Source organism: Humulus lupulus, chromosome 7, assembly GCF_963169125.1.
Source record: "Humulus lupulus chromosome 7, drHumLupu1.1, whole genome shotgun sequence".
NCBI lineage: Eukaryota > Viridiplantae > Streptophyta > Magnoliopsida > Rosales > Cannabaceae > Humulus > Humulus lupulus.
The window spans coordinates 77,755,087-77,782,742 of record NC_084799.1 but is presented as its reverse complement, the minus strand read 5'-3'; the positions used below and the strand labels follow the sequence as shown (position 1 = coordinate 77,782,742).

Here is a 27,656-nt window from a genome sequence, read left to right as displayed (position 1 = left end):
AAATATATTAACTAATATAGAGTATAAGGTACCATTTTATACCAATTTTAAAAATACAAGGTACTTAGTATTTTTTGTATTAGAGATACTAAATTTGTATTTTAATAAAATATAGGGTAATAATTGAGCATATTTCTTTAAAAAAAACTAATAGAAGATAGTTAAAAAAAATTGTCTAGAATTATTGGAAGAGGTGTGTGAAAGGGGATTGATCTGAGAGCAATGGCCAATCTTCCATTTAAGATTTGTTTCAAAAATACTTCACTACCAACCACCTTTGTAGAATCATTGTTTGTTGCCAAATTTCATTCTTAAATAAATCCACTCAACTTCTCGCAATCTAAATACTATCTGTACTTATGGTGATCCTGTTTGATTAAGTTTATTTTAAGCTGCTTTTAGCTTATATGATTAAAAACACTTTTGAGAGTCTTTTGGTATTTTTTTTAATTTAAAATGTCTTTTTGGAGAAGCTTCTAATTTTTTTTAAAAGACTTTTTTGAGAAGTTATATTTTAAATTAAAATAATTGTATTATTCCTAATTTACTCATGATCTTTTTTTAATTAATATTCAAACACTAAAAAAGAACTTTTCATTAAAAAATAAAAAAGATTTTTCTATAATAGTTACCCAAACATAAAAAAATAAGGCAAAACTTATACTTATCTTATGATTTTAGCTATAAGCAAATGCTTTGCCAAACATGATCTTGTGTTTATTGGAATATAGATCCTCAATAAGCATGATCAACATTGGAAAAGAAGGAAATTGTAAGTTATGAGCATTATGAGATGCCATGTTTAGAACTTTTCACCAAATTTAAAACCATCAAAACGGTTGGACAAATTATTATCACTATTAAAATTAGAGTAAAACCCACCACTGATTCGTTAAAAAAAAAACCAGGTTATCATAGCTCCAATCTTTGCTTGTCACAACATTTCCCATAGCATTTAAATCCTTAAATTTTATGTTAAATAACTAAGTTCCTTATACTATCATTAGATTTAGAGGTCTTTTTTTTTTATCTTTCTCCATACTCTGTTTGCAACTAATTATTCCTTTTAAAAAAAAAAGGCAATTACAAAGAGAACTGCATCTACATAGAGTAAATCAAAAGTTGCGGAAGGAGGTTAAAAATAAAACTTTGAGTAGCATACAAGGCAAAAAACATTAATGGAAGATAAAAAAAAAGGAATAAGAAAATCTCTTCTAGTTCAGGCAACTTTAAAAAAGAGCAGTCTGGGAGAACCATTTTCTTTGCCCAAATCACCCTTCTCACATTAGCCCCTGGTCAGCATTTAATATGAAAAGTTGCAAACATACCTAGCTATTATGGAACAGAATATTGAAAACTTTTATGCTACCAATAAAAATATAAAAAGTATTTTAGAAAAAACATGATTTTTTCTTCTAATTTTCATTGCCCCTATATAAAAAATGACGAGTGATTTAATTATAATAGCATAATTGTAATAAAGTTAAAATAATATGACTAATTATTTTCTTAAAATAACATAGCTACACATGACACATGTCATTACATTAAAAGAGTGCAAAAGAGCAAAAGAGAGTCTCCCTATCACTCTTCTATATAAAAATATTGGGACCTAAGGGTTATGACAAACAAAAATCGAGGACTACAGGTGATATTTTGGCTTAGATAAATGCTCATGTTCATCTTCTGTGTATCGTTACATCTCTTCAGATACAAGAACAGGGTAATCATAATACCCATATAGAGGTTTGGACAAGATAAGTAGAATACATCTAGATCTGCTTTTTTTTATAAAACAAGGTGATGATACATCAAGGCACATTAAATAAACAGAGAACAAATAGTAGACAACGACAGGCATAGCATTCATTAGGGCCCAACAGTCATTCTGTTACACTCCACATTAATCACAACCCAAGAAAGGAAGTCTGCTTTCTTGCGTGCTCTGGGATCAACTTCACCAAAATCTCCACTGTAACTCCCTTCAATTCTGAAATAAATACCAGCCACGACATTAGAGGGTCAAAAACTTGGCTCAAAGTGGATCCAATCAAATAAAATTACAAGAATCCCAAAACATATATTGTCCAGAAGATAAAAAACATACCGTGAGCTTTAAAGTTGAACAATGGTGGAAGGAAACGTCCATTTGGCAGGCGTGAGTTTGGGTCGCGAAGCTCATCAAAGAAAGGATGGGTTAAGGCATCCAGCTGCATTGGAGGAGGAAACTAAATCAGAACTGGACCAAGCAAAATGCAGTTGGATTGAGGGAAATGAAATCATGCACAACCACAAGGATTTCATTCCCAGGACAAACCCAACAACAGTTTACAAATATAATATGGGATGAGAATAATCGTTATGAAGCAAAATAAACTTTGACAAAAAAATGGTCACAATAATATATTAAGCATTAAAACTGCAAGTACTCACAGCTGAGCATCGAAGATTTGGAGAGTATTGTAGTAGTCTTGAAACCAGATCAACAGCTTCTGGGGGCATACGCTTGTGGAATATCTGAAAGAGAAATAACTTTTTATAAATGTCTGTAATCCTGATTGATCAACCATACACGTATTTTCCTAATCTATATACCTTGTGCCATGGGTGAGCTTTAATTTGGGGGAATTTGAACTCTGTGTAGTTAGGGTTCATGCATTTTATCTCCTCTCTTGTGGGAGTGCCCAAAACCTACACAAAAGATGTGAAAAGTGTTTTGTTCAGCAAATCATTCATCCCTTGTAGCAGGTCATCAAATATAGATTCTTGTAAAAACTTATCATCACAATAGCACTGCTGCTAATAACAATTTTGCTATGGTTTCACAACAAAGCTACAGATAAAAAGGTACCTTGATGATTTCAACAAGCTGGTCAACTCCGCTCTCTCCAGGAAACAGAGGCTGGTAGAATAAGAAAAAAAAACACCGTGAGCTAGATACAATTCATAGGCTATGCAGAAACTGCAATTCACAAAAACTATTTACCTGTCCAAGCAGTAGTTCCGCAAGAACACAACCAGCAGACCAAATGTCAATTGCAGAAGTGTACTCAGTTGCCCCAAATATAAGCTCAGGCGCTCTGTAATATCTAGAGCAGATGTATGATATATTTGGCTCTCCCTTTACCTATGAACATTAATAAACATGTTAGATAAATAAATGGAGCTTCATATGAACAAACAGAAATAAACACAAAGCTTACCAAAACTTTTGCACTTCCAAAGTCACATAATTTAACTTGGTGGGTATGCGGATTAACCTGATGAAAACACAGAAAGGTTTAACTTTAAAATACTTTCCAAAAAGAACTTGACTATTATTCTGAACAATTCATGTTCACCAATAGCAAACCCATGTGCTGTTTCAACATAGCTAACTTGAATGTGAAAGAAATATAACATACCAAAAGATTTTGAGGCTTAATGTCTCGATGACAAACTCCAATACATCGATGAATGTAAGACAATGCTCTAAATATCTGCCAAACCACAAGTAATACAATATAAACAAGAGAAAAATGAGATGCCATGCAATATCAGCATGTACTTTCAACAGAAAAACATGTATATATCATTACATGAACAATTACGAATAGAATTGAAAGACGCTGTAAATCTTTTTAGAACGTACCTGGTATGTGTAGAGTTTTACATATATCAGAGGCATCCTTTGATTCAACTTGTTGTAGTGTTTAATCACACGATGAACAGTTTCAGGAACATACTCAAGCACCAAATTAAGATAAAGCTCATCCTTTTCAGTTGTTGAAAAGAAACAATGTTTCAAAGCAACAACATTAGGGTGGTCAAGAAGGCGCATTGTTTGCAGTTCACGATTCTTGTATCTCTTGTCTTGAAGAACCTTCTTGATAGCCACAGTTTCACCAGTCTCTAAGCACTTTGCCTGCATACACCAAAAAAAAAATGAGCATACAATTGGAAAAGTGCATCTGCTTCTAGAGGAAAAAATAGAAATACATATAAAAATAAAAGAGCCCACAGCTGCAAATAATTCAAATGGTACGTAGCCTTACTTGGAACACAACTCCAAATGATCCATGCCCAACAACACGCTCAGCCATGTAACTTATTGTCTGAAATCATAAAAAGATACATACCACCGTCAAGGAAAATTGCCAAATATGGTAATTTTGGAATGAAAGATTCAGAAGGTTCACATTCACAACAGCCAGAATCAAATACAGAAAGAATACGAAAAGAAAAGAAAAATCAGCTCAATTTAAATAGGCATAATCATCTAGCTGTAGTGCCGTACCCGCTTTGGCTGACCGTTTCTACCACCAATAGTGGTCACAATTATATGTCCTGTCTCAGTCCCGTTACCATCAACAACAGTGGCTTCCATCTCCTGCAACAGATGAGCAGAAAGGAAAGTAAGCACCTGGCGCAAACATTGTAACTGAAAAACACGAGCATAAACAAAGAAAAACTAAATAATTAGATAGCATACTTTGTCATCTCTGATCTTCATGTCATTCATCTCCTCAGGTAACTTATCAACACCAGCATGACCGATAGGTTCTCTTAACCCAGTAGGTGCCACCCCCACTGAAGCCATTTTTCAAAAAAAAAAAAAAATTCAAGTTGCTCTTCTTGTCTTGTTATATTTTCACCTTGATATAACTAATCATTTACCTGTTCAAATCAAGGCACTTGTAAATCCATTTGTTCAGCAGCAACTTATATTATACAAGTAACATTTACTTTAACTCTCTCACTAGCTCAAACTAAAATATAAAACGCATAAGATCTACAACAAAAAAATACATTACAATTAATAAATAGAGAACTGTAATCAATTAAAGCCATCACGAGATCAAGATAAGCTACCCTCACCCACATTTGTTTATGCCAGCAACATGCCTATTCTTAGAGGAGCAAAACAGTTGAAACAAAACATATCGTCTACTAATAAAAATAATATTTTCACTTTCTGGACACAAACTAGAAGTGAGAGAAAAAAAAAAGGAAGGATAGATGTGATGGATCAATATATATTTAAAATTAAGGAAAACAAAAAACCATCAAGCAATTCCCATAGTTTATGACAACATACAGAAAATTCATAAATAGTCCCACCTAAAATACTGACACAATATAAACTGAAAATAATATGCAGTAAAGTAAACTATTTTAGATTCTATAAATGCACACTAACAAATCACCAAAACCATAACAAATTATAAATACTCACACATAAAACAGAGATCAGAACAAAACGAATCCAACTAAAAAATCCATTAACCGGTAGGCTAAAACATATAAAAGTAGGTTCTTGTTCGAAAGTTCATCCCTTTCAAAAAAAAATCTATAATAATAATAATAATTCTCATAAAAAAAAAGTAAAACAAAAAAACCAGATACTAACATGCCAGAGGAAGCTGATCCATATAACCAAAACAAAAACGAAAAAAAAACCCACATATACATCATATACATAGAGGAGATTATTTTAAAATTTTATTTTTTATTTAAAAGCAACAAAAGTAATTATCTAATTAGAGGAAGAAAAATATACCGAAATAAGCAGAGAGACAGGGATCATGGAGGAGTACAGCATAGAAGAAGAGCATCAAAAGCCTAGATCCATTGATTATAGAGAGAGAGAGAAAACCCCTTCCTTTCTTTTCTTTTCTTTTCTTTTTTCCCTTGTTTCCACAATTGGGATTATTTTGGTCTGTGAGGAGAGAGAGAGAGAGGGAGAGAGGGAGAGAGAGTGATGTGTTGTTTTGTGTTTGAGTTTATTTTGGCTGTTTTGTTTTTGTGTATGTGGTTGTGTTTTGATGCGCTGGTGACAGTCAAAGAAAAAGCCCTATATTATTAGCCTTTTCTTTTATTAATGTTTAATTTCATTTAATCAATAATTAAATGAGTGTTTTGAAGGCAAACAAATTGAGAAGAAGTAATAATAATATATCTTAGGGTTTATAATTTTTTGATTTTGTGTTTTGTCTCATTATCTGTTTGATTTTGTGTTTCAACAAATTATTTTTTGGACTTTATATTTTATAAAATGATTAAAATAGAACCTTAAACTCAATTTTGATGAAGAAAAAATTGAATATAACAACACAGTTTTTAAGCAGAATGATTTTATTTTTGTTTTGAATTATTAGTTTAGTAAATTATTTGTGATTTTAGTTGAGAAAATATTGACCAAAATCGAGTTTAGGGTTCTATTTTAACTATTTTACAAAATATAAAATCTAAAAAATAATTTGTTAAAACACAAAATCTAAACAGATAATCACACAAAATAATCAAAATAATAGGTCAAAAAACTATAATCCTTATATTATATTTTATTTTTTATTTATTTATATTTGGAACAAGTAAAGGTTGTGTTGTGTGCCTCTTTTTTGACCGTTCAAACTTCAATCTTACTTTACTATTATTATTTTTTTTGGGAGTTTTAAAAAGGTGATTTTCAAAATAATAATATAATATAGAATAATTATCAAATAAGTTGATTTTGACACTTCTCTACCTGTGGCCACCTCCTTTTTACTCATTCTAATAAATAATTAAATAAGACACAAAATTTTAGATATGTTTTTAGGTATTAATTTTTGAGAAACTAAACATGTTCGTTCTTAAATATTAGATCAAAATTTTATATCATAATATCTTTTTAATTAATTAGTTCTATTAGAAAAAATCATGCCTCTACAAAACATGCATTTTTTTTATTATTATTACTTTTTTGTGTGTGATGTCAAATATGAGATGTAATATTTTATATTTTGTGAGCTCAAAGTTTATTCAATTCAAACTTTAGAAGGAAAAAAATTAAACTTATATAATATGGACCAATTTGAGACAACTTTTAGAAAAAAAAATTTGAAAAATTTTGTAGTCAAATTATTTGGTAAACAGAAAACAATTTATTAAAAAAAATTATGCAGAATGTAAAGCTAAAATCTAAAACTTGTAAAACTCAATTTCAAATTTTAGTTATAGAATTTTTTTTAACTATTTTATATATTTAATCATTTATTATACAAAATATTCAAAAATAAATAAATAAAATTTAAAATATTTAAAAATTGAATTACCATAAATTGAAATCTTACTTTGTTAGAATAATTTATTTTATTGTTCTAAAAATAATTTTATATCAACCATCTAATATTGAACAAGCTAATATCCATCAGTTGCATTTCATCGAAGCCTAAAAAAATGACTAACGAGTTGGTATATTTGTATAAGAGTGCCATTTGGTAGCAGCTTAATGACCAATTAAGAGCAGTGGAATTACGATTCTACCCCTCATGAATAATGCATGTGACTGATGGTCCTATCCTACTAAAGTCATAGGCTGATATAGTCAATGGTGCTGTTATAGGCTTCGGCAGGCTCATTAAGAAGTGAGACCAAACCAAACCAAATACAGGACAAGTACAGACAATATTAAACCAATCCTTATGTCTTTAACCATACAGACAAGAAGAAAAATAATAATAAATTAAATATTATGAATACAAAAAAAGAAAGCAGGTGGTCTATCAATTGAGGGCAATGAAATCCAACCACACTTAAATAAATAAAGGTTTGAAATTGAATAATCCTTTTAGTAGAGAAGGTATGAAGGTCTCATCAAACAACTGCCATGATTGGACCATGAGGCTCCTACATGATTAGCACGATAAGTATTACTTATTAGTACAAAAAAGAATACATATATTAATATTAACAAATGCTAGAGCTTATTTAACTTGGGGTCCCACACATTTGTAGGGTTCTTCTTTTTCTTTTTTAAAGATTAAACCCAACTAAGCTCTTAGTCATGATTCATTAAGGTTTGAGCAACACTATCATATCATATCAAAGTCAAAATCTTCACAACCAAAATTTCATACAAAGATGTCACCGGGCAGTTTTGTGGAACATAATACAAGTAGATGTAAAATGCCTTCAGTTTCAGACCCAATTAGTCTGTCTGGATATATTAACACTTTTGTATAAGTATAAAAAATTCTCTCATTTTTTCAGAAGCAAAATCTTCCATAATTACTTCTAAGTTCATCTCATAGACCCACAACCAGAATTTCCAAAACTGATTATGGGAGTTGTAGAGCCCAATGAAGCTGAGCTAAGTTCTTTCACTAAGCACCACTCTGAGCTGACAAATGGGGTGTTTGGCCAAGTGGTAGCATCAAATCCTTCATTATCTCGTACTCTTCAGCACTAATTTGGGCACCATCCAACACCTATTCATTCAGCACCAACCACAATCATTGGCTTAACATTAATTTTCATTAATAACATATCATATTCAAGATATAATTGGGATTCAACTTCAAGGGAGCTAATGGATGAATAGAATGCCAAGTTGAAGATGCAAAGTCAATCTTAACAACCCCTTATTAACTAAAGTTGGGCAATTTTTATTGAAGAACAAAAGTGTTTACATGTTTTTTCTGGTCGACATCTCAATTTACTTCTAACCTCTAAACTCGTAGTTTTATAGGCTGATCCACAGTCTCTTAGGTTATGATAGTTAAAAGTACTCCATTTAATAAATATATAATCATAAATGACTAATAAACATCAAAATTCCCTGACTGCAGAACTACCACAAGAAAATACTATTCGCCAACTTAATAACTACTTTTGTTTTGGTGTTGAATTGCACATAGAAAGCCAGCTTACAAGAAAATTCAACATCACATATTCTGACAAAGCATAACGCAGAATACACTAAAGTCGCCATATGTAAAAACAGAAGACAATAATAAGACAAAGGGAGAAAAGCCTTATTGGGGGCTCACCTTGTGGAACAACACCCTTCTATGTGTCATGTGTGGTATAAGTGCAGGAAGTCTACAAACAGAGAGAGCCTCAATGAAGAGAAGGACTATTACTTGCCATTGCTTTATTCTGAATGGTGGCAGTGCGTCAACAAAAGACATTGTTTCTAATAAACGCCCCTGTTGAAATATCCGAGCAGATCAGTGGAACTCAATCATCTGGTTAAATCTATTAAATTAAACAATTTAAAAAATAAATGAAAACAGTTTTACGCATCAATACCATTCCTTGCTCCAAACTAGACACTGGTATTGGCAGCCTGAGGTCAGCAACAAGTCCTGGTAAAGCACGAGCAAGAGAACCAGCAAGTGTTTGCTTGATTTCAGAAGAACGACCATCTCCTAAAACAATCTTTTGAGGATACTCCCTCCCGTTAACTGATAAATACTCTTGATGAAGACTTTCGTCCCTCCCATATATATAAGCCAAAGTGGATGACGTCGTCCATGTAAATAGTGCATTCCACATTTGTGCAAAATGTGATAACTGAAAGGCAGTTAATAAAAGGCAATAAGAGGAGAAACATCAACAAAGCATAAATTCATATACCACATAATACGACAATGTTTTAAGAAGTTACATTTAAACTAAACCCCTCAGGTGGAGCATCAAACCAAGAATCTTCAGGATTAAACACATCAGAATGCTGATTTCCAGGCTTTTTTGGCCATTTCAAAGGAGCTTGTTCTGGTTCAGATGTATCGTTGTCCTCCAAAGACTTTCCTTCATTCACATTCTCTGGACGGGGCAATATAATAATTCCAGCTTCAGACACTGCATAGAAGTTCAATAGACACGTAGATAGAATATCTTAGTCATAAAACTAAATCATCTATCCTCAAAAACAAAGGCATACAATATCATATGTTTCTTATTAAGAACAAAAATAAGGCAAACGAAAACATACTTGCATCACTGACTTCAAATTCTCCAGCAGAAACAGCTTCTGATGCCTCATTCAATGCATTTACACAAGCCTCCGCTGATGCAAGGCGCAACACATCATCATCTCCAATGTCCTTACTAAGCATATCAGAAGTTTGATTCATATCTTTCGTTTCTCTAACCTCACAAGCATCTTTACTCACGTTGGTATCACACTTTTCATCCGCCAAAGAACTGGAGGTACTAGCTTTCAGTGACCCTGAAGGTTTAAGAGACACTTTGCCTGTCTTGCCTAATATAGAAGTAGCTTCTTTTTTATCTTCAATTTCTCTAACCTCACAAAGATTAATTTTCCCACAGCTATCAGTTTTCTCATCAGCCCAGGTAACAGAGCGACTAAGTTTATTTTTCCGAGAAGCTTTCAGAGAGGATTTAAGAGTAGCCTCAGTCAATTTCTTTGTCCTCTTTGATACCTCTCCTACTTTTCCAGAGCTTGAATGCGAACCAAGTTGGGAAGACGATGAAGTTGAAGGCACCTCCTGAATACCAAGCTCATCTCTTGAAACAGTTATACAATTCCCCCCTTCCAATTGTTTGGTTTTCCTTTCTAAATCATTGCTCATGGGAGTATGCGATGTGTCCAATAAAGTAAACTGATTTTCCATCTCCTTCTTCCCCAAATTTTCTTTTGGTTGTTTTAGTTTAATATCAAAACCGGTGTTTTTTGAACTCAATGGCGTTTTGGATACAGTATATTCATCTTCTGTTATAAGGGTACTCACGAAGTCCATGTCATTGATAAGAACCGCATTGTTAGGTTTAGACCCTGTAATATACAATCCACAATCACTTTCGAATTTCGATGTGCATACACTAAGTACAAAAACCATAAAACCCTCTTAAAATTACAAGTGTTACCTCATACTTTCGCCAGCAACATACAGTTTATGATGCAAACAAATAACGAAGAAAAGTTCTTATCAAAATCAGAAAAGTTTTTAAACTTCAATACCTTTCTTGGAAGTTTTCGAACCCACTGGCTTGAAATTCCGTTCTCTCTGCGGTACATAACCTTCAATCGCATTAGAGGGACCAACCCACTCCTCCAAATTCAATTCCCCAACATGGGTTTCTGTCTTCTCCTTAATCGTTAGCTTAGAAAAACCCAAATTCCAATCTTTCCCTAAACCCACTTCACTTATCTCACTCGAATCCCCAATCAACCCCAAAACCGCTTCAATCTTTGAAGAATCCAAAACCGAACACCTGTCTTCGCTCAAACTCCTACCAAAGGTCCCGCTATTGATCACACAATCTGAGGAGCAATACATATAAGTCTCCTGGAGATCGTAGACCTTATGCTCCTTCAGCGAGATACGGTAACGACCCTTACGAGGTCGATCGGAGGGGAGGGATTTGGAGCAGAGAGGGTTGCCGCAGAGGTTAGCAAGAGCGCGCTCGGTAACGACGTCGTTGTAGTCAGAGCGGGAGATGACAGAGCCAGCCGCGAAAAGCTGGTTCTCATTGGAAACGCCTTGGAGGAGGGAGAGTTGGATTCTGTAGACGGCGTCCTTGACAGAGAGTGGCGGTTGGTTCTTCGCCATGGCAGAGATTAGAGCAAAAGACTTGGTGTGTGATAGGGTTGTGCGCGCAGTGACAGTGAGATTCTAAAGAAGCTTATTCCAAATTTATAACGAACTCTCAAACTCGGATTGATTTCCGTTTCTTTTCTTTTCAATCAAGCCACATATTTGTTTACACCTCTTTTTATTTGAAATTTGAAAATAAACGTTCAAAAACATAATTTAAATCACTAATTATATGGTAAGTTGTAATCTTTTGATTTTTTTTTTATAATATCTATATAAAATTTAAACTTTAAAATGAAATACACAATAATAATTTATTATTTAAAGTAATCTATAAATTTATAAATAAAATTTTGTCAAAAAAAAATTATAAATAAATAGATACTAACTCATCAATATAATAAATGTAATTTTATTAATATGATCAAACTGTTATTAGTTATATGTAATTTACTAATTTAATTTGAATTTAGAACTTATATAATTGAGAGTAATTTAATTAAATTAGCAATTTTTTATTAATTAAATTTAAGTTTATGTACGATTTCAAAATACATGGTGCATTATTGTAAACATAATCAAATGATACTTCCATAAAACATAGCTTGTGCATCTATAGATCAGTTTAATCATTTGTAGTTTGATTAAGTTTACTAATGAGTTGGAATGTTAGAGGGTTGAATAAGGTGAATAAACAGAAGATCATTTTGGATGTGTGTAGGCTGAATAAAGTTGGGCTTGGGGCTCTTGTTGAAACAAAAATCAGGGGAGTTAAACTGAAAGAAGTTATGAGCACTATGTTTTATGGTTGGGAGTTTTACAGTAGTAAAATTGTGGAAGGTCGAATCTTAGTGATTTGGAATTCTAAAATGGTGCAGCTGGAAGTGTTACAGGAAAGTGATCAGCTCTTACACTGTCAAGTAAGGTTGCATAATAAGTCTGTTTTTTGTATTACTTTTGTTTACGGCTCTAATAATTTGGAAATGAGGAGGTCCTTATGGATGGATTTGGCCCATTTGTCTTGGCCTAGCAAAGCTTGGATGGTTCTAGGGGATTTCAACGCTGTTTTTAATCCAAATGATAGACTGGGTGGCCGTCCAATCACAGTGAAAGAAATGGAGGATGCTAGACAATGGTTAGATCTTGGTCTGGTTGAAGAAATGAAGACTATGGGTCCGTTTTACACTTGATCTAACAATCAAGAAGGTGGGGCTCGTATTTTTTCTAAGTTGGATAGGGTGTTTGTTAATGAGGCTTGGTTGGATGAGCATCCTTTAGCTTCGGCTGGGGTTCAATGGGAGATTGGTTCTGATCACTCTCTGATTTTGATAAAGCAGCTGCCTGCTATAAGGGTGGGGGTGCAACCATTTCGTTTTTACAACATGTGGACTTCTCACCCTCAATTTAGAGAAGTAGTTCTTAATAACTAGACGCAATCTCTGAGATTTTCTGGCAGGGGATTAGAGCAAATTAGCTAGAAGTTAATCCGTCTTAAGCATATCCTGAAGAATTTTAACTGGAAGATTATGGGGAATGTTACTTGTAATTATGAGAGAAGCAAACTTAATTATCAGCAAGCTCGCTCTAAATGTCTTGCTGATCCGTCCAATAGAGCGTTATGCAATGAAGATCGGGTGGCTTATCTTGAGTTTAAGAGGCATAAGAAGTTATATGCTAGCTATCTTTATCAAAAGAGTAAAACTGATTGGTTACGGTTTGGGGATGCCAACTCCTCATTTTTTCATGCTAGTTTAAAGAAAAGAAAGTTAGCTAATAGGATTGTCTCTTTTATTTCTGATGAAGGGCAGATTGTTGATGAGTATGATAAAGTAACTGCTCATTTTCTGAACCATTTCAAAAAATTTCTGGGTACAGCTAGTAAAGCTTCAGGGGTTATTGATACTCAAGCTATATGTTATGGATCGGTTTTGAGCAGTGATGACCAGCTGAGTTTGATTAAACCATTCACTGTCAAGGAGGTTAAAGCAGCTATGTTTAGCATCCATTCTCTCAAAAGCCTAGGTCCGGATGGGTATGGGGCAGGCTTCTTTAAAGCTTTGTGGAAGGATATCGGTAAGGAAATTGTTGTGGCTGTTCTAGAATTTTTTGAGACAACTTACATTCCTCAATCTTTGAACAGTACTTTATTATCTCTAGTTCCGAAAGTTGATCAACCAGTTAATGCTTCAGATTTTAGGCCTATTGCTTGTTGCAATACTTTATATAAATTCATTTCCAAAATGTTGTGCAATAGGCTTAAACTTGTGCTTCCTTCTTTGATAAGTCATAATCAAGGGGCTTTTATTAAGAATCACTTTCTTGCCCATAATGTTCTTATTCTCCAAGACTTGCTTAAAGGTTATAATAGGAGAAGTATATCTCCTCGTTGTCTTATGAAGATTGATATAAGCAAAGCTTATGACTCAATTGACTGAGATTTTTTGGAAAACCTTCTTAATGCTTTTTGCTTTCCGAAAAGGTTTATTAGATGGATTATGGTTTGTCTCAGGGGTTCTTCTTACTCCTTAGTGTTGAATGGCAATATTCAAGGGCGGTTTCAAGGTGCTAGAGGTCTTAAACAAGGAGACCCAATCTCGCTTTTATTGTTTGTTATGGTGATGGATTACCTTACTCGTTTGCTGTTAAAAACTTCTAAGGAGAAAGAGTTTAGGTTTCATCCCTTATGTAAATCTTTAAATCTAGTTAATCTTTATTTCACTGATGATCTTCTCTTGTTTTGCAAAGCTAACCAGAAATCAGTCAAGCTAATTCAGCAAGCTTTTACTATGTTTACAAACACTTCAGAGCTCTCTATAAATCAAAACAAATCCAGAATTTACATAGGTGGGCTTGCTGCTGGGGATAAAGACAGTTTGCTTCAGGAGTCTTGTCTATCTGAAGGGCAGTTTCCCATGAGTTATTTGGGAGTTCCCTTGAGAACGACCAAATGGAGGGCAAGTGACCATGAAATACTTATTGAAAAAATGAGATCTCGTCTGAAAGGGTGGGCTAGTCGTCACTTATCATATGTTGGTCGGGTTCAACTAATAAATTCTGTTTTGTTGGGGATTCGTTCCTATTGGATAAATATTTTCATATTGCCTCAAAAAGTTGTTAGAGCAATTGATAGTCTTTGTAGAAAGTTCCTTTGGGGTGAGAAGGATAATAGAAGAAAAATTCATAGGATCTCTTGGGAGCATGTCTGCAGACCTAAGTGCTTTGGTGGGTTGGGTTTCAGGGACAGCTCTTCTTGGAACAAAATTGTGTTGGCTAAGTACATTTGGGCAGTCTCTTCCAAATAGGATATGCTATGGGTTAGATGGGTTAATTGTGTTTATCTAAAAGGTGATTCTATTAGGGAGTATAGATTAAAGCAGGATACCAGTTGGTATTGGAGGAAAATCATTAAATTTAGTCATATCTGGTCTGGTTCTGTGTTGAATGCTGCTGTTAGGAATGGGAAAATTCATCTGGGCACTCTGTACTCGATTGTGTTTCCTGGAGATCTGGTGCAGTATGTGAAGGCTGTCTGGTGTAGACTCTCGGCTCCTAAGCACCAGTTCATTCTTTGGCTTGCTGTGAACCAGAAATTACTTACCAGAGATTGGCTGCAGACCTGTAATGTGCCTCTTAATTCTTTAAGCTGCCCAGTCTGTTGTCAAGCGGATGAAAATCATACTCATCTATTTTTTTATTGTGTTTTCTCCAGAAAAGTTCTGCTTGCTGTCCAGGGGTGGCTGAGGGGTTTTTCTTGGCCAGTTCAGTATAGGAATTGGATCCAGTGGCTGTCTTTGCCTCGGTCTGGTTGGCTTTCGATGATTCTGTTGGAAAAAGCTTATACAGGATCTTTATTTATTTTCATGTATATCTAATATTAAACAAATTAATAAAAGATAGCTTAAAACATGTTTCTAAAATTGAATTCAAAGAGAAACAAAAAATAGAATACTTACAGTATATGCAGCGGAATTAAAGAGTCCTTCCTTCAGTTTTCTCTAACTCTTGTATCCTTTCTGTCGCAGAGTATTATCAAGAAACTGAACCGATCTTCTATTTTCTTCACAATCTTCCAATGTATCCTTAGAACCACCTAGACTAGTGTGGGCAATTCTCAACACATGAGATAGATATAGAGAGAAGAAGAGAAAATAACAAAGAGGTTTAGAAAATGACTTGTGTTTAGAGAGAATCTAAAACTATCAGAAAATCTGACTTGTGACTTACAAACTTCTTAGAAATCTTAACTGATAACTTCTCTCTAAGCACTCATTTTATAGACTCAATTAGGCCATTTAATTTAATTAAAAAATCAATAAAATAACAGCCATTTTGAAGCCCTAGGTTGAAATTATCATGGGCTATAGGCCCGTGAAATTTCCCATTTGATTATAAGCCCATTGGACTTAAAATCAAGGCCTGTATTATTTTCTATTGATTTAATTAATTAAATAATTATTTAAATCCTTTATCAAATTAATTATTTATAATTTGAACCTTGATTTAAACTTATTAGATACCAATTTATCTTAATTAATAAATCTGCCATAATTTCTCTTTTCTTCTCAAAATTACACAACTCTGTGAAACTATCCAAAATTGACCTGGCCAACTTTGATAATTCTAATTGATGATTAAATCAATTAATTGAGACTATCTAGATGATTTCATCCAAGGTACAATGGGGACCATGGGCCTATGAAATCAAGCTCCAATAAGTTATCATAAATTTAATAAATAAATTTACTAACTTATTAATTTCTCGTGACTCCACTATAGACTTGGAATTGCACTCTTGAATTCATAGAACGCTCTATCACAAATATAGATACGCTATTAATTATCCATTGTTACAACCATAATTGTCACTCAATCCTCTATAGACGGTCTACAATGAGATGGGACTAAAATACCGTTTTACCCCTCATTGTATTTTATCCTTAAAACACTTAGTTCCTTGTAAATGATATTTCAGTAAACTAATTTAATTACTGAAATGAGATCTCTATCATTTAACACCTTGAACCAAACTAAAAGGAAACCATCGTTTCACTTCTTCATCAGAAGCTATAGATGTTCATATCTATGATTAACACTCCCACTCAATTATACTACCGAGTTCCCAAGATGTAAGTATGGGCTAGTCCGTAGGGTAAGCTGGTAACGAACAAGTCAAAGAACTCAAATAATACAACCAGTTAGAATACTAACCTCTCAGAATTGAGATTGAATTGACCTATAGTCAACTATATGATATGACTAGAATAGATAATAACGGTATGTTTACTTATCTTATCAACTGTCAATATCGGTCCTGTCCGATGTAACAAATACATTCGATCTTATCTACTTTGCTAATGTTCTGGAAAGAACATAACACTGTAATGTGTAAGTAGATCATATCGTAGATTGGCAAGTCAGTGTAAATCCGGTGCACTGACTAATCTTAGGACTAACTTATTTTGAACATATAATCATATTTATATTCCACTGTGATTACGTCACTATAAATAAGATTAGTTATATGCTTGAGATTTAATAGAAGTTTATATTAAACAAATAATCATGAAAATAAAACATGTGAGCAAAGTGATTGACCAAGTCAAAAAATGATTTCTATTCTTTTATTGATAATAAAATGAGATTACAATGAATTTGGGTTTTAATTAGGGCATAAAACCCTAACAGCTTCTTCATGCAGCATGTGCAGCAGCTGTGTATCATATTTGGCTGAATAGGAACCATTGTTGGCTTGAAAATTATTGCTTACCAGTGCACATGATTGACCATTTGATTAGATATTCAATCAAAGCTAGAGTTTTGAATTTAATTGGCTGTAACTGTACTTATAGAGAAAAACAGATGCTTAAGTTTGTTAGTAATCTGTAACTGGTGAGTTGTTTTGCTGAGGTGGGTTGTATCCTTCCTCTGTTTTGTTGTAATTGTTAGTTGATCAATATTATTTTTCTTTTGATAAAAAAAAAAAAAAAGTTTACTAATGCTTTTGTTGGTGTAAGAACACTATTAGTAGTCTATCTTTTCTTTCTGAACTTATGGTTTGGTTCATTGATTATAATTGACCAAATAAGAGATTGTTAATAACAATTTAGTATGTTTAAAAGTTTGGTCAAATTATAATGGTTGTTATGAGGAGGTTGTGTTCAGTTTTGTCACTATGCAATGTTCTATGTTTATTTTTTTTCTATATTAACTGACTTCACTAATAAATTTTTGTTATTTTCATTAACGACTTTTTCGGAAGCTAGAAGAGAAGATGATAGATTGCAAATGGAGTTTGTAAACTTTGGATAAGGGGAGCTTATTCAAGAAGAAATTGAAGGCAGTACTAGTCGTTGAAAAAAGTTCAAAACATTTCGATTGACGTATATACAACTGTTAATTTCGATGATAAATTTACAAACTTATCATATTTATAATTTATTCTTTGGGAGATTTGTAATTTCTTTGAAGGTGATAGTATTTGAGTTACCTTTTGTTTTTCTTTGAACATTAGGTTAAGTAGTTTGTAATTTTGTGAAAAATTATTCTCACTAATTGTTTCTTTTTTAAAAGAACTAATGCGGGATTCATCATTTCCCACACTTTTAGATTGTACATCCTCGGAACCTTCGTTCATTCATGGCTCATCGATCCAAAAAATATTTTAATGATTTTAGAATGAAAAAAAAAACATTCTTTAAACATAAAAAATTAACCAACACATCCATTAATACTCAAAATTTTAAATGCATACCTATAACAACAAATAAAATTAATAATTAGTAATTTTTTTTTAGTTAAGTAGTACTCACAATGATGAAAACTAACTAAAATTTTAAAATATAAAGAAAAATTGTAAAAATGAGCTCCTAGTGGTTTGGTTAAATTTGAGCTATTTTACATATTTTTTACCGTAATGAATAATATTACTTCATTTAAAGATGACTATTCATTGAGTTAAAATTATTTTGTTATTTTTTCTTTTTCTTTCTATATTATTTTATTTTGTTTTTTTCTTAGTATTTTAATGAATAAATAAATAATATTTAAAATTTAAATGATGTGGAAAAAATATAGAGAAACTGAAGTGATGTATTTGAAAAAATGGAAAATAGAATAGATCGTAGTGCTCTGAGGTGTATTTTTGAGTATGGTAAATATGGTGTTTCATTAAAAAAATTACCGGTGAATTATTCGAATAGTTCCCCTCTGGGGACCGCTTAGCTAATAGGATAAATAAATAGGTCTAGCCTCTAGGCAGCTTCAATGGTCCCACGTTTTTTCTTTAACCAAAATTACACAAATATTTAACCACAAAATATTCTCTCTTCTTTTACAAATGGTCCCATGTTAATAGGCAAATATTAAATGCCTCTTCAAAATCAGAACGCAAGACGGAAGCTGAAAATAGTACAATCACCACCAAACACAATTTCCCTTCCAGTAACAAGAATGAGTAAGAAAAGAAAAAAGAAATACAACACAAGCAAGAAAGCTAGTAAGAATAATTTAAAGGTTATAAGACAAGCAAAAATGTTGTGTTTCTTCTTCTCAATGTGAAGACTACTGTGGCCAAAGATTATATATCACTAAAATATATGTCCCCTAATTATTGCATCCTGCTTCAAACCGAACAAGCTGTCCAAAATTCAGTATGGTACCAGTTCTACCCCAATTACATTCCCCATGACCTCAAAGAGTTCTTGATATGCAACAAAAGAAGCTCCACCATTTAAAAGATTATCCGTGGAACAAGCTTGATAAACCCCACTACTAATCTGATGTAACATGACAATAAACAGAACTAACCTGCAAGAAAATAGTTGTGAAAAGATTATTAAACTACTTTCAACGCACAAAGATAAACATTTGGCAGCTCTTTTTGGTAGTAATCTTATCTCACTATATGTTGCTTCCAAATTTCGGTTATCCATGATTCTTCCAAACATGAATATATTGTTCACTAACATGAAAATTTAATGCTTAAACAAATTCGTAATATCTTTAAAAAAAAAAGATAAGTTAAATACCCTCTAATGAAAAGAAGAAACCCTTACCTGAAAGAGTTAAGGATTTTGCTGGACTTGCCGGTGAATTTGTAGAACCCATTCAACATAACCATTGGTACCCCCAATTGGGTCCTCAACAAGATTCGATAGGAAAAGGACACCTTCCCGGGGCTGTTCACCTTGTCTTACAAGTTGACACAACTGATAATATGAGGAATCGTTTTCTCTAAATTTATTGAGCATCCTCATCAACTTTCTCGACATTTCATTATCACGCTCACTAAGGATAACCTGATTATCCACCCAAACACAATAATGCAGCATTCAATTAAAGATTGTTCAAGCAGTTGGATCTTTAGCAATTAATACGAGCTTAGCCAGATACAAATGAAAAAGAATTTCCGTAACAAGTATTTAATAAATGATATCAGGGGCGTTAGCAACTTGGACTATAAGTACCATTAGGGGGGCATTGGTAGGCAGAAATGCACTAGACTATTACTTAAAATTGGCTTGAATTATTGTATTGTTACAATTTGTTAGATGGATGTTGAGATTAAAGATGGGAGTTAATATAATAAAAGCATTTTTTATCATTAAAAAAATGTTGTAAAGAAGAGACATGCAGCCCAAATTAGTTGAAGAATGGGTAGTAAAATTTTATGTTAAAACAGATATGGTACTCATTAATATTGGAGATTGACGATAAAATACTAGTTAGAAAGATTATTAAGAAGAGTGAATCTAGGACTAAATAAGCCCGACCACTACACATGTTTACCTTCCCTTTGCATATCTGAGTCTATGCGTATATGTGTGACTCTTCCCCCTTTAACTCAAAATTGATAGCAAGTATATATGAACACACAAATTATTTATTATATATATAAAAGAAGACTTAAGTGGGTTTATCAAAAATATGTGTAAATAAAGACTAAATTATGCTATTTTCTAAATCAACAGATGATATTTCTAAGGAATATGATATACCTTTGACAACTCAGCTGCACAATCTGGCCCAAGTAAATTCATAGCTATATCAGGTGAAAGTACTCTGCCAAACCAAAGAATAAAACGGAAACCATCATTGCATACATAAAGACCCCTGGAATCCAAGCTTGCAGCAGTGAGTGGCAACCGTTTCTCAATGCTTGTGAGGTCATCATGACCAGAGGTCTGCAAACATAAGAAGAAAAAAATAAGCATTTTGAAAACAACCATCACTAATCACTACAGATAAGCACTGTGTTCTGCCAGAGTGTTACCTTCAAAAGATGCTCATCAACTCGAATTAAACTAGGATATAGAAGTTTTAACAGTTTTTTAACTGGTAAAACCATTGTTGTGAAACCTGCTGCACAGCGTTCGTCCAGTGTAACGTCAGCATACCCTCCACGAAGAGGTGTTGACTTATAAAGTGCCAATCCATACAACAATAAGAACTTCAGAGATTCTGGATATATGATCCTCCCTCCCAAGCGATGTTGCACAGAATAGAGATTTCGGTACTCTTTGAGGGCCTTCACAATTCTTAGTTGCAAACTGCTACGAGCATCTTCAAGCTTACTGGACAATGTTTTCTCAATTGCTGCAAGTTATTTAAACCAAATTAAAAACGCCAAAATCTCAAAGTCCAGAGTCACATCATTACTAGCATAGAAATCCAGTTATCCTACCTAGCCTTGAAAGCAGGGTGACTATAGCACCAGTATCTGCCTGACGATACATCTCCCCAAGATCTGGAACTACTGGTGCTGCTGCGGTAAGAACTCTAATACGTCTCTCACCACAAGATGCTGTGTATCTTTAAAATTGTTAAGGAATCTTAATAACTGGCAGCCTACTCACTATAAAATCCCAAGAATTAACTTTGAACTGACAAGTCATTTATATAAATGCAAGACAAAATAGCACAAATGAAAGCAATACCCACCATAAATATAAGAGGAAGAAGGGTTCAGATATGATAATAAGAGCAGTGAAAATCATAACCCAGTATAATTTTATTTCTAATTAAAAAAACACTTTGTTTTAGAAGATAGTACACATCACACAACCAACTAAAAGGATACAGCAAAGCAACTTGGAAATAAACTGTCTGTGTGGTTAATAAAGCCTCCTCAAGAGAGAACTGCATCGCAAATGCTTTATCACAATCAACAGCTGGAAGTGCTATTAGATCGGTAGACCTTAGCATAAAGTTCCCATGATATGAAGTGAAGCGGACTCCTAAATAAATATACCGAAAGACAGTTATAACAGATACAAAGCAGCAGATTACAAATCCACGGAAAAAACTGCACTATATTTCAGCCTAGAGAATAAAAAATGTTTTGACCTTTTCCAACACGTATACGTAAGACAGCTTCCCAAGCAGTTTCCCGAGTAAGGTCTCTAGCTAACTCATGTCTTAGTTTCTCTCCATGAATGGCTGATTGGAAATTCGGATAAAAACTCACTTGACCACCAGTATACTTTGCCAAAGCACCTATATTGGAAGTCAGAAAATAAAAATAAAAATTAAGGGAATTACAAAATACAATAAATATATAAAGTGTAAAAAAACTCAAGTTTGCTTTAAGATAAGTATATACATGTACATATACAATTTCAATAAATAACATGCGAAGAAAAGATCCATACAAACAAACAAAATGGCAGTATTTCTCATCAGAATATTTGAATCTTGGAGTGATACTCCACCACAGCACTAGGACAAAAGTTGTATAAATTGTTGGAACTCTAAAGCTTTTGCATTAATACAAATTTTCACATTTCTCCGATAGTAAGTACTAAATTGACACCTTTTAGCAACTCAATAACCATCCAGCCCAAACAGTGACCCATATGTAAAATGTGCAATAAGAACGTGTCCAACAATCTGATGTATAAATATGCAAATTCATAATCTTACCACAAATTATTCACATATTTTTAAAATAAATAAGATATATACTATTTCCAATGTCTTAAATCATGATATGTTTTCAGAGAATATTAATAGAGCTAGGACATTGATTTAAGCAAAATTCTTCCTCACAAATAAAGGAATTCTGATATTGAAAAGACATTGCAAAGAACAAGGGGCTCTCACTCCAGCAATAATCATAAGCATAAACTTTGAATCCCTTTAAGAATATAATTACAAATATTAAGACAAGACATTGTAGTTGTACCTAATGAGGCTATATCCGTATATTTTTCACTGAATGCATATAAATTCACTCCTATCTGGAATTTTGTAAATTCTGCAGCCATCTGCTTGTAGAATGGATCTTCAGGAAGTCTTAACACATGCTCTTTATCCGTTCCATACACACGTAGATCATCTCCCCGCAACTTTAAGCGGCCGATTCCAAGAGATGGCAATGTGTTCTGGAAAATTAACAATTTCCCCCCAAGTTGCCTCTGCAAAAATATACATATAACGATTAAAATATTAAGAGTGACCAAATTCTACCATAAGTACAGAAAGGTGAACATTAAAGCTATCATTTAGATGTAACTCACTACTCAAAATCAATAATTCAAATAGGTGACAATGGAAAAATAAAATAAAATAACACACCATAAGCAATAAAGCAGCTTTAAGGGCTGGACCAAAAGCAGATTCAACATTTAAATTATCCTGAAACATAGAGGGTAAGCTATCGAGAAATGTTTCCACCACACTTCTAGATTCCGATAAGTTGACAAGCAGATCGTCTGGCAATGGCACAAATATGTCATCCAGATCTGAGACCACCATCATTTGAGGCTGAGTCAAAGATGACTGCACAGGTAATACCCACATGATTACTGATTTTAGCAGATAAATTTGCTAAGAAAAGTAAACCAGCAAGATGTGAAATATAAATCATATAAATGAGAAGGAATAGAAAAAACATACCTTCAAATTGTAAAAATGTATTGTGCTGTCATAAGTTGCAAACCCAATTTGTGTTCTGGGGAAGCCAGGCAATTGATCCAAACATGACCTGATGGTTTTGGCTACAACCTGCAGAAGAGGGATATATAAATTATAATTAAGACAAGATAGGTGAGTGAGTGAGTGAGCGTGCCAGAAAGTGAGAAATTATCTTTCTTTTCAGCACCCAAAAATAAAGCAATCATTCTTTCATTTAAGAAATAAGAATACCTAAGACAAGCCATAAATATGACATAAATTGGGAGTAAAATATGTGTTAACAAAAAGAGTTTTTCAATCACAGAAGTCCAGGTGTTTGAATATTGCAAGACTACTCTACTATTATTATGCAAGAACTCAAATCTGAGAGACAAAATCACTTTATTACTTGCGCAACATAAACCTAATATAGTATAAATGATTTAGTACATAGAATTATAACTTCTTTTTTTTTCAATAACTTTTCTTTTAAAGGTGTGAAATTTTTTAGCTCAAAGAATTTGCATCTTTCTACACTTCAATGAGACCACTAGCAAGCTCCATGTGCAAAAATAAGTATTGTAGTGACTCTACTCGATAGTTAAGTCATACATTCTTTGTGATCTCTCCAAATATTTTGATATGACCGAGCACAGGCTTCACATTGTGCCAAAATATGTGTTCTAGGTGGTATTATGTTGCTTACATATCAAGGAAGTGTGCTACCCTCACAACCTTAACGGTTATTTTAAAGTTACAAACCATATGAAAAAGGATAAACCACGGAACAAAGCCCCCCCAAAAAAATGGCAGCAAAATATTTCACATCTCACCTCAATCATACCACTTCTAACTGCAGATACAGAAACATCGATGAGAAAAAAATACAATGGTGGCATAGGAGGCCGGACCATATATTCTGTTGGAGCAACAAACTCCACGCTACCACGTGTAAGCTCAGGTCGCTGATCCAAATCCACTCTTTTGCCAGTGGAATCCAAATGGGCAAAATAATCACCAGGAACTATGCATGAAGATCAATAAGAATCACCATACTTCATAATAACCAGTACAATACAAGGATATATGATACTAATTATGAACCAAGAAGTTAACTTCCAAAAACCAGTATTTCTAGCAAGAAAATTTCCATAAAGGCAAATCCAAAGTTGTTAGCAGAAAATTCAAACTCGTTATTTTCATTTTTTTTATTTCCTTCTACATTTTTATTATTTTCTGTAAGAAAAAAAATGTTTTTCAATTCAAACCATGCATTTCCATGAGATAATAGGAAGATGAGCATAGAAATGACAAGATGAAGTCTCCCAGACCAATGTTACAAAATGAAACAAAAAGTGTACTTGGCTTAGAAATTATCAATATAATAAGCTATAGTTTACATGCGCCTAAGATTACAAACAGTTATAGATGCATATTTGTTTTTTGTTTTTTTTTTTCCTCGACTATAGTATGCTTAGTAAGGTCAAGAGAACAGTCCAGGAAAAATTTACCATCATTAAGTAAAGAGCACATGTTACATCGCCACTTTCTTCCAGCATCTGTAAATGTCACATAAGGATTCACATATGTGCGACATCTTCTACATCGAACAATGCCAGAATTGGCAAAATTAATTACTGGCACCTCATCCTAAATGAAACACAAAAGCAGTTAATAATGATAATCAGGGAGAGTTTTAGATTACTCAGTTTTATTACTTTGAGTAAGGAACCACTCACCCCATCTGGTGCTTCTGCGAGTGGACAAACAACTGCTCCAAGAGGCAAGTGCCACCTTGAAGCTAAGGATTGGGAACTTGGTATTCCACTAGTTGTTAGGCGTAGAAATCTAGAACTGCAATTTAATGGATACATTTCATGAAACAATTTTGGCTCCATATCACCATCCAATGGTCTTGGCAAACCATTGAGATCAACTCCAGGTTCAATTGACCCAGGACTGGATCCAATAGATAGTGAGTTAAAGTCCTCTACCAAGCCTTGTATGGAACCAACAGGCGGTCCTAGGCTTGAATGTTGCATACGGTCCCTTGTCTGTAATCCCATGGGAGCTGCAACAGGTGGAGATGCAACATAACCACCTTGGTGCGCAACAAAAGATGGAGGTGTTGTAGTTTGGAAAGGTGCACTTCCCTGCTTAGCAAGAAATGGAGACTGGACAGGTGGCGCTAGTGAATCTGCACTAGATTGTTGACGAACATATCCAGGAAATGACGGTTGGGAATTTGGTCTGAGAGTAGGAAATGATGAATCAGGTGAAGAATGAGGATTATTTGTACTTCCTGGTACATAATTCATATTTTGAGGAGGAGATCCCATTGGCACCAAAGGTATCTGCTGCTGCGGATGAAGTGGAAGTTGTGGAGGAGGCACTTGAGCTGCAGGAGGTTGAAATGGGGGTCGGCTTACAATAGCAGGTCGAGAAGGAGGTGGTTGAATTGAGGAAAATTGTGGTGTTGGGAAAGGTCCAGCAGTTGTAGGGGCATACGACACTGGTGGAGGTGGCACAGATGGGTCATTAAACCTAGCTGGTGGAGCAGGTCTAAAGCCGGAAGCGTGGGGAATGTTTGTCTGCGGAGCCATTGGTGGAGCACGTACAAAGCCAGAAGACTCGGATCCAACCACAGGCCCATATGATGAAAAAGGTGTTGTAGATTGTGGAGCTGATGGAGTAGTGGGTCTCAAACCTGAGTTATCTGATCCTACCACAGGCCCAGATGATTGAAAGGGTGTCATGATCTAAGAATTGAAGGCAAAAGGTGCAGTGATGGGTCTTGCAAATAGCTTTAGACGCCCAAGATCTTCAGTACCAATTGGTCTCACTGATAAAATGTTTCATAACCGTGATAGATACACTTATATGCCCGCCTAATGCTGCAAAATCAAGTAATATAAAATACAATGATTCATAAAAGAAGCATTAAAACTATAAAAGTTGAGATATCCCATCTCTAAGTAACATTTGGATGATTAACTATTAACAATTCAAACAATTAACGTATCAATGGCAGCAAAATATTCCATGCACAGGGACAAATTTCGTTAAGAGAAGAAGAGAGACCTGTATACTAAATTGTTTCAAGGGCAGTCATCGTCAAAAGCATTAGTTTAGATTAAAATGTGCGTGTGTGTGTTTGTGTGTGTTCATATCTCTCTTTCGAATACCTACATATGAATTAGTGATTATTCCAAATATGTTGATATTTAAGCAGGTAGCATTTCCTCGACCAAACAACCAGAGCAACATTGATTATTTTTTTTTTCACAACACCAACTACATAATGTTTATCATAATAACGTATACACTCCCACTAAAAGAAAATTAAAAAAATTGAAATAACGATTTACAACCTTTAGGAATCACCCATTAGACTCATCTGAAAAACAAATGATATATATAATGATATATTCAGACAAGCTGTTTGGTTCATCACGTTTGCTTAAGTAAAGTTATAGCCATTGATACTCAACTTTAAAAAAACATATAATTTGACAAACAAATCCAGAATTTAGAACGAATTATAACCAAATTATGAATAAAACACAAACATAATTAGAAACTCTAGATTTTTATTCAAGTACGCAGTACAAACACAACGTAGCAGATCTCTAATCACACAAAGCCAACTCTCAAGTAACAAATTAAAAAATCCGGTAGTATCCAAATCCAAAATTGTTTTAGATAGATTTACCCCAAAACCCTATAAAGGATCGAAATGGATATATATGTATGATTACATATACACAATCACTCACTCATAAACCAATCAATTGTCAGAAGAAAAGTTGAACATGATGCGAGAGTAAAAATAAACCTGTAATTTGGACTCGATTCTACGATTTGAGATCGACCCAAGTCCAAAAATGGCGGTTCCAAACCCAATTTCACGGCTAATATTCGAGGGGATCGATCGAGAGCGTAAATAGAAGAAGCAAATCAGGACTCTGAGAGAGAGTGAGTCAAAGACCGAGTTACCTGAGAGAGGAGGAGAAAGAGGGATCGACCACGAGTGACAGACTGGGTTGGTTAACAATGAGGGAAAACTATGACACGTGCCAATCACGTGACCCCCATATTGTAACCGGAAAGTGTAGGCAGCTCGAAAATATGGAATAAAAATATATGAAGAAAATTTGTGCACAACAAGCAAATTTCGTTTATTCGTTTGATTAAAGAGTAAGATGTCGTTTATGGGAATTTTCATTCAAATGAAATAGGGTTGTCGTTTTGATTTTAAATACAAATTTAGAGGATTAAATAAGGCACAAAAAAAAAAATTATTTAAATTCTATGACGGAATAATGTAGGGGCGTTCGTTGGTCAAGTTAGTCGGTTGGAGAAATTTTTTACCCGTTTAATCTCAAAATTGGGTTGGAAATGTCAAACCTAACTCGTCTAATTAACCAAAAATTAGTATTCAACCCGTCCATTGTTTAT

General features: G+C 33.8%; 3 protein-coding genes across 3 annotated transcripts; all 3 read right to left on the bottom strand.

Moving 5' to 3' along the window:
* Positions 1-1,619: 1,619 nt before the first annotated feature.
* On the bottom strand, positions 1,620-5,753 carry LOC133788337 (shaggy-related protein kinase alpha). The gene is made up of 13 exons (XM_062225785.1): positions 5,540-5,753; positions 4,472-4,656; positions 4,277-4,369; positions 4,035-4,094; positions 3,632-3,904; positions 3,405-3,479; positions 3,204-3,260; positions 2,987-3,127; positions 2,852-2,902; positions 2,596-2,691; positions 2,434-2,517; positions 2,108-2,210; positions 1,620-1,990 (listed from the first exon to the last, which is right to left on the bottom strand). Exons 2-13 carry the CDS (start codon positions 4,577-4,579, stop codon positions 1,908-1,910), a joined length of 1,224 nt encoding a protein of 407 aa, XP_062081769.1. The 5' UTR covers positions 4,580-4,656; positions 5,540-5,753; the 3' UTR covers positions 1,620-1,907.
* A 2,058-nt stretch (positions 5,754-7,811) lies between these two features.
* Positions 7,812-11,427, bottom strand: LOC133788336 (putative RNA polymerase II subunit B1 CTD phosphatase RPAP2 homolog). Its single transcript, XM_062225784.1, has 6 exons — positions 10,730-11,427; positions 9,740-10,543; positions 9,413-9,606; positions 9,055-9,318; positions 8,793-8,951; positions 7,812-8,231 (listed from the first exon to the last, which is right to left on the bottom strand). The coding sequence occupies exons 1-6, from the start codon at positions 11,319-11,321 to the stop codon at positions 8,127-8,129; spliced, it is 2,118 nt and encodes a 705-aa protein (XP_062081768.1). The 5' UTR covers positions 11,322-11,427; the 3' UTR covers positions 7,812-8,126.
* A 7,273-nt stretch (positions 11,428-18,700) lies between these two features.
* Positions 18,701-27,242, bottom strand: LOC133788335 (protein transport protein SEC24 A). Its single transcript, XM_062225782.1, has 14 exons — positions 27,034-27,242; positions 24,938-26,092; positions 24,710-24,848; positions 24,032-24,222; positions 23,202-23,309; positions 22,881-23,084; positions 22,489-22,720; positions 21,651-21,800; positions 21,385-21,541; positions 20,989-21,116; positions 20,578-20,900; positions 20,303-20,488; positions 19,361-19,603; positions 18,701-19,112 (listed from the first exon to the last, which is right to left on the bottom strand). The coding sequence occupies exons 2-13, from the start codon at positions 25,952-25,954 to the stop codon at positions 19,370-19,372; spliced, it is 3,069 nt and encodes a 1,022-aa protein (XP_062081766.1). The 5' UTR covers positions 25,955-26,092; positions 27,034-27,242; the 3' UTR covers positions 18,701-19,112; positions 19,361-19,369.
* Positions 27,243-27,656: the final 414 nt, after the last annotated feature.